The 7,923-nt window shown below is 43.7% G+C and overlaps 1 protein-coding gene across 3 annotated transcripts in view; it reads right to left on the minus strand.

Moving 5' to 3' along the window:
* dclk2a (doublecortin-like kinase 2a) overlaps nucleotides 1-6,551 on the minus strand; it is a 70,324-nt gene extending 63,773 nt beyond the window's left edge. For 2 of the 3 annotated variants that reach the window (XM_080451742.1, XM_080451741.1), the window contains exon 1: nucleotides 5,333-6,551. In XM_080451742.1, coding sequence (XP_080307868.1) covers nucleotides 5,333-5,735 — 403 coding nt within the window. In that variant the 5' untranslated portion in view covers nucleotides 5,736-6,551. The remainder of the gene's footprint in view (nucleotides 1-5,332) is intronic. The other variant, XM_080451740.1, reaches the window with a different exon arrangement.
* Nucleotides 6,552-7,923: the final 1,372 nt, after the last annotated feature.

Below are 7,923 nucleotides of genomic sequence, written 5' to 3' on the forward strand. Positions count from 1 at the left end.
CAATGTGAGAATAAAAGCCTTGAACTTGCTAGTCCATTTCATAAAAAGCTTGAATAGCCAATAGCTACTTAAAGCCAATAGTGTTTTTGTAGGAATCACGCATAACTCAAAGACTGTCCGACCAATTGACTTCAAACTTGGCATGTGTATCACAGAGGACCAGTGGTTGTCCAGAACTGAAAATCCACAATCTGTTTGTCTGTCGGACTGTCTGTTTGTCTGTATCCCTTTTATGCCCATAATATATATGGGGATCCCTGATGTCATCATTATGCTGTGATAATGGGTACTACACTACATATTCAGACAGCGGGTACAACAGGTATTGCATAACCGAGGGGCATGTGTTTCCAACCGGCACCGGCCTAGTTTAGAAAGATCGCCATTTTCATTTGCTAACACAGACCGTACAAAAGCCCCTTTGCTCAGTCCTACATCATTGGCAAGCCATGAGTGCATGCGCAGAGACACGCAAATGGTCAGCCCCAGATTCAGAGATGGCTCAGTTTAGCTCGGCAGGGACAATAACACTTTTCCTACTTAGCCTTTGTGATTGTATTCCAGAGTCAGTTAACTACACAATTTCTTTGGGCTATTCTTCCTTTATTTGGATAGTACGGTTTAGATTGACAGGAAACAAGAGAGAGACGGGGAGTGACGCAGCAAAGGCCATCGGCTCGGGAATCGATCCCGCGACTCGCTGTTATTAGAGCCTACATGTACTATGTGCTATGCAACTAGGCCATTGGCGCCTCGACTCACTTGAACTTCTTAACTGATTTTCTGTCCGGAATCATTTCTCCATAGTTGTCCAACCTAAACCAGTTCTATAACAAGTTTCCCCCGATACAACCTGTTCCCGAGGTCCCCATCCTCATACAGATGGGTAGCAAGACTAATGCTTTGGTGAGGTCTCAACCTGGAATTATCGGTGAGATTCTGGGTGTGTCCACATAAATATGGCTTTTTACACATAAATGTAGTTTTGGGGAAAAATGAAAAACATGATTAACAATAATGCCCAATAATCATGGGCTCTTTATGTTAGCCATTGTTTCTGCTGCCAACTCATCCCAAGTGAAGCAGGCAGCAGCCTGTAGCAGTTCCAATGCACCAAAACATCCTCACTGCTCTATTTGCCAAAACAAGTGGTGCTATGCGGCTCTCATCAGGCCACTGCCTGGCCTAAATCTCTCCACGAGTCCCTCTGGAGATGGGGCACAGAAAATGACTCCAGCATAGAGCATACAGCATAGAGCAGCAGTCTCAAGTTGTGCCCAGTATGTATGACTGCAATAAGAAGCCAGTGGATCCCAGGCAGCCTTTCCATAACCCTGTGTCAGTCCCACTAGCGGCAGGACTATAAGAATGGAAATTCGAGTCAGTCGGTTCAACACTCGTTTTCACACAAGATCTCTCTAAACCTACTTGCTGATTGACATGTTATTTGATATGCACCTGCGTACTCCACGGACGATAATGACTTTGGTGACCTTTCCTCTAGCATCACCCTTAGGCCAAAATGACAACATTGCCCACAAGATGGTCTATGTGTATGTCATAATCTAATATTCAGACACCTTAAAAGCCTATGCTGTTGTTTATGAATATACAATATTCCCCCCCCCCCCCCCCACACACACACACTTTAACTCATATAGTGCCAATGACGTCTTTTGACGGCCGTTTTCAGTGCGCCATTAGTGCCAATGACGTCTTTTGACGTCTCCTAAAAAAAAAAAAAAGTTTAAAAATAAAATTTTAATTTTTTTTTTTTTTTTTTTTGGTTATTTTTTTTTCTTTTTAATCTCAAAGGAACTAGGAGAAAACGATTTTCAAAAAGTTAATTCTCCATCCACTTCAATGTTAAAATATAAACGGAGAATTTTTTTTCTCCGTTTGATCCATAATGCCTTTGGCATATGGATCAACAAGCTGAAATAAGCCTGGCAGTGAATGAGTGTGTGTGATCTTAGCCCCACCAGTAAGAGCATGGGGCTTGACAGTATCTGTCGGTTCAAACCACTCTTATTCAGTTGGGTGTATGGAGCAGCAGGGCCTTTACAGGGTGTTGCTCTGGCTTTAAAACTCTTAGGCCCCGTTTAGACCGCAGTCAAATCCGATTTGTTTCTCAGATCCGATCTTTAGGCCCGACTTGCAAATGCAGTGATCAGATCGGAGGTGTCACAGATCTGTGTGTTCAGACTGATTTAAACAACGCCAACCCAAAGCTGCCCTGCGTCAACATATCTGCTTTGGTTGCCGTGGTAACGACGTAGGCGTCATGACTATTATCTCTTTATGGATGTTCTTTAAATTCTTTATTTTACTTTGACACTGCAGACAGGACCTTGTGAACCCATTTTCTGCTATGCCGCGAGATATGTCTTTATATATTGCCTTGTTCCTGTACATTCCTACAAGTTTCGCTTGTACTGAGGCAAAGTGCTAGGAGACATTGAATTTCTCCGTCTGTCCACTGAATGCTGCTCAGCATTTCTTCTGTAAAACGTATACTGCGCTATTGTTTTGTTTTCATTACACCCTTTGTGCTCTCGTATACCGAAATCAATGCTCACGCTCTGTAAGGACGTCAGTGGTGCTCGGGGCGCGCTGCAAGTGACGTTTTGGACAGTTTGATATAAGCGACTTGGGTGGTTATTAGAGCAGGTTACTGCGTTCAGACAGAAGCATCTTTAGAAATCTGATTTGAATCAGATTTGAAACCACCTCTGAATGTGGCTCTAGTCGGATTTGCAAAAATCGGATTCCATGTGGCCCGTCTCTGTTCAGAATTCATTAAAAAAATCGGATTAAAATCTGGATATGGCATAGATCTGATTTAGGCGGGATTTGGCTGCCAGTCAAAACAGGGCCTTAGTCTTGTTGAAAGAGGATTGCAGGAGAGACCAGGCAGGTGCAGTCTGGAGCCAAGCAAGAAGATGAAGTGATCTTTAATATGGCACTCTCAGAGCACGCCTGGAGCTGAAAGTATCAGACAGGGGTAGTTACTGTGTCTGCAATGGAATTTAAGTAAGACAGTATGGTTGACAGTTGACACTGCTATATAAAAAATTAAAAATAAAATTGAAATGCTACAATATCTACTACAAGCAATAAACATATCAGATTGTCTGGCAATTATGGGGTTCTTGCGGACAATGCGTGGCCAAGCATCGGCCGAGTTATTGCATCGGTGAAATAGGCTCTCCTTCTTCCTTCTTCTCCTCCTTTTTTACTCCCTCCGATCAAGCTCTCTCTCCCACTCTCGCTTTGCAGTCAAGGGTGGTGCACTTCCCTTACCAGGTGGAGGTGCCGCTCGTCAGGAGGATATCAGTGGTGCTGCTGTATCACAACCTGAGGATGTGGGGGTTCACCCTGAATTTCTTTAGGTCAGGTGACAGAGGTAGTAGAAGCGTTGCTAAGCCTTTTTCACCACGTGCGTGGTGTATTTTTGGGGGGAGGGGGGTAGGGAAGGAGACCAAGAGCTTGATCAACGAGAGAGGGGGGGGGGGGGGGGGGGGGGAGTGAAAGAAAGAGAGAGAGAGAGACTATTTCGCACATTTTCTGCTTATAATTCATAGAGACATTTGTTTGAGGGGGGATAAAATATATCAGGAAGATCCCACAGACCCCCATGCACCATGACAGTATCTCATCACATTACTTACTACTGTTATCTAACAGTAAAGCAGAATTTGATAAAGACTTTTCTCAAATAATTTCCTGTATAAACAAACTTGTCAGTCTGTGCTACAACAGCCACAGTGCACAAACATTGGACAGAGGGAGAGTGAAAACTTCCATCGTTGATGTCCCATGGGTGAGATCTCACTAAAAGGTCTGCTTTAACAACCAATAAACTCAGCAGCAACAACAACACACAAAAATACTCATTCATCATCACACACTCTAATTCACTTGCAGGCATACACACATGCACGTACATACAGTACAACACACACATACTACACACACACACAGATCCATCTAGAAGAATCATTGGGATCAATACACATTAGTGCACACTTGTGCTGGAACACAGACCCAATTTCCTGGAGTCAGTCTGTCTGCTAGGCTCTTGCTGCAGCTCCACACTGGGTCATGCATGTCAAAACAGTTAACGCAGAGGCACTACAGAAGAAGTCCTGAAGGCTCTTAGGAAGAATCCCCCCTCAGATCTAAAAGGCCTCACTGTGTTCAATGAAATAATAAATGGACGAATAGAGAAAGCAAGTGGACTAGCAGCAGCAGAGTTATGTGCACTAGGGAGCTGAGAGGATGGTGAAACTGTCCTCCTACAAGGTAACAACAAAGTTCACACCACACATCAGCATGCATTATGCTCATCTGGTTAGTGTTTCTGTGTACAAGATATTGAAGGTTGAATTGCTCTGGTTTATAATATAAAAGACTTAATTCAAGGTACTAGCAGTCTGTTAAGGAGGAGTCGGACTAACTGATTAAGGACTTCCTGCTGAACGTGTTCTTATCTTCTGTGGCATTTGACATTAACTCACCTGGGTTTAAAGGGCCATTTTGTCAAACACTCCTCCTGGGTAAACTGATTGAGAATACAGTATTGTCAAGGACCTGAATATTTATGACCATTGACTTTAGGGGATTACATTTCACGACTTCTAGTGTAGCAGTATTTATTATAGTAGCTTGTATTGGGGCAAACCTGTTATAGACTATAATTCAGCCAGACAAATCCAATGAAGCGTTCAAACCAATCAATCCACTTTAACAGCATTGATCTCCTTTCATGATAGATGGTTACATGGGATGGGAGAGAGATGTTAATGACAGGGTTCATCGCCATGCCGGCTTGTGGACGACAGTTTTGTCATAATTCAATTTTTGCCATGGACATACAAGTATTACCAGAAACAGAGCTAGCCCTAAATGTATAGTACTAGTGCTATGGTCCTCAATTGGGTTGAGGGACCTTTGGGGTTCCTTGAGGGTACCAGTCCAAATGGACCATTATAGGTCTGTAACTCTGTGTACAAATGGAACCAAACAGTTGGTTCCATTTGTACAGCCTTAGTTATGGGGGTCCTTGAAAACAAAACGTTTTAGAACCACTGTCCTAGTGGACTCCTAATGTCATACTTTAGTGTCATGTAGTAAATCAGTGTCATACATATTCTGAAGAAAACCTGGAGAGTAGACTGACATTCAGTAATTGGGTCTTATGATGATCAAAATAAGAACATTATGTTATGTAAAAACAAAATAAATGTGACTTTGTACAAGGACATGTCTTGCCACGGACACATGTGTCCGTTATATGGACATATGGATGACCCCTGGTTAATGACCTTACCCTCCATCAACTCCTCCAGACTGGTGATCCTCTTCCCTCCATCCACCGTGTATAAGGTCCGGACCCCCTGAGGAAGGTTGACGTTATCCGACAGAGAGCGGGTGAGCTCCATGAGCAAGGCGTCCATGGACCTAAAACGGTCGCCGGACACGGCGTACACCAAGCCCTTGAAGTACTTGTCTCCATTTCGGTAGAAGCGCACTTTCTTGGCTTTCTTCTCGGAGGTGAGAGCCTGCAGGGTGCGCGTGCGGTAGAAGCTACAGTGCGCACTGTTCGCCGGGCTGGGCACCAAGCCGTTCCCCCCTCCTCTGGACCCCGAGCCGCTGCCGGTCCGGGACGACCGGTGCGGCTTGTTCTCTCGCTCCTCGAAATGTTCGAATTCAATACTTCTGCTTAATGACATGTCTGTCCCTCTTTATTTAATTACAATACAATAAAGTAATCCACAAATGATGTCAAGCCAGGACCGTGTATCGTGTCGTCCAGCCGAATTCCCAGTGACTGCAGTCAAACAATGCGTTGATACAGTTCGTTGACACACGTGCGAGTCTCTCCCGGCGGATACCGTACAGTCTGGATGCAATCAGAGCAGTTGTAGCCCCGAACACCACAACGCTCGCCCCAAAACACAGTCGCCCCGGGGCAAATCCGGCGACCTCGGAACGGGTCGCCACCTGGTATTCCTAAACGTAAGTAACCTCAGTAAAACTCTGCCTAAACCTAACCTTATCTTCCTAAACTTAACCTCAGTAAACTATATGCCTAAACCTATAACCTTATATTCCTAAACGTAACCTCGGTAAAACGGTGCCAAAACCTAACCTTATTCCTAACAGTGTCCTGTTGGCAACAGTTTGTTACAACCTTCACTTCCCAAGTAGAGGACGTGAGGGGGAAAAAAACGAAAATACACGAATTATGTTGCAGTCCAGACAGAGAAATCAAACACTGAACTGATTATTCCAATGGCTTGTCAATAAACGGAGAAGACACGGCAGCCTGCCCTGTTCCAAGTGACGTCGCTGATTATCCGATTGAAAATGTGGTAAACGGCAGACAGTTTTGTTTGAGAGACATTGCCGTGATGAAGATGCATGCGCTATCTAGGTCTATTCACGCCACGATTGTAACAAAACTTCGTCCGAACTGCAGAAGACGCAAGCCTCTCTTCTTTCCACATCCTTTCTTCCTCTGATCGGCCGGGGTGCTTATAGGTCTGACTCTGGTGTTCACTGTATGGAGAGAGAGCTGTCAGATCAGCACAGAAGGAAGACAGAGCTCCGTTCGCCCCACGGTCCTAATGCTATTGGATATATTGATCTACTACTGCATTGGTTCCCAAACCTTTTAGCACGAGACCCCAAGATTCTCCCCAGGAGTCAGGACCCAAACTAGTGAAAATAGACGATCTACAAGCTGTAGATCGGCTATTTTCACTACTTCGTAAGCATTGTTTTCTGATTTTTGGAATCTGTTTGATTTATGGAATTTATTTATGAAATTATTTTGAATTAAAAACAAAATGTAGGAAACAAAAAATGAAGGGATATTTAGTGACCCATGAAAACGTGTCCCCGACCCAGTGTTTGGGAACCATGCTGATCTAGTGTACAGTGTAGGCTACAATGTATATATATATATATTCAAACCACAAATTGTGTGTTTTGGACCATTCAAAGTTGTATGGACACGAATGTTGTCATGTGTGTATATGGGCTAAAATAAACATTAGAACATTCAACAGAATGATTGTTTTAAGAGATTGATTAAGATTTTTTATTGACCGCCGGGGTGAAATTCAGGTGTCATATAGCAACAGTAGCCTAGGTTACTACTAGTAAGAGTGAAACAGCATAGGAAGAGTCAAGAACCCATCCAAGATGAATAATAATACAAATGAAATAAAATAGGCTTAGATTGAGCTTAGATCCTGGCACTAACTCTCTGAATGAGCAAGGGCACCATGTCTATCAATACATATAAATGTACAGTCTATCAATACTTAATCTGAATGAATACAATATATTCATATATGAATAAATATATCAACCTAGAGTGTACGGAGAGATATATACACAATCTATTAACAATGAACACACACACACACACACACACACACACACACACACACACAGACAGACAGACAGACAGACAGACAGACAGACAGACAGACAGACAGACAGACAGACAGACAGACAGACAGACAGACAGACAGACAGACAGACAGACAGACAGACAGACAGACAGACAGACAGACAGACAGACAGACAGACAGACAGACAGACAGACAGACAGACACACACACACACACACACACACACACACACACACACACACACACACACACACACACACACACACACACACACACACACACACACACACACACACACACACACACACACACACACCTGGTGTGCCTCACCTTTGGTATGCGACCATTCTTTGATCAGTCGAAGGTCCACGGTACAATTAAACCCACCTTTATCACTAGCAGTTGTCTATGGCAGTATGTTGAATCTTGGATGTTGTTCTTCTTAAACCATACAGCAGATTTTCAACCCAAGGTCAACCCAACTTGACAGAACCAG

The sequence above is a fragment of the Gymnoscopelus braueri genome (assembly GCF_963280865.1).
Source record: "Gymnoscopelus braueri genome assembly, chromosome: 2".
Lineage (NCBI taxonomy): Eukaryota > Metazoa > Chordata > Actinopteri > Myctophiformes > Myctophidae > Gymnoscopelus > Gymnoscopelus braueri.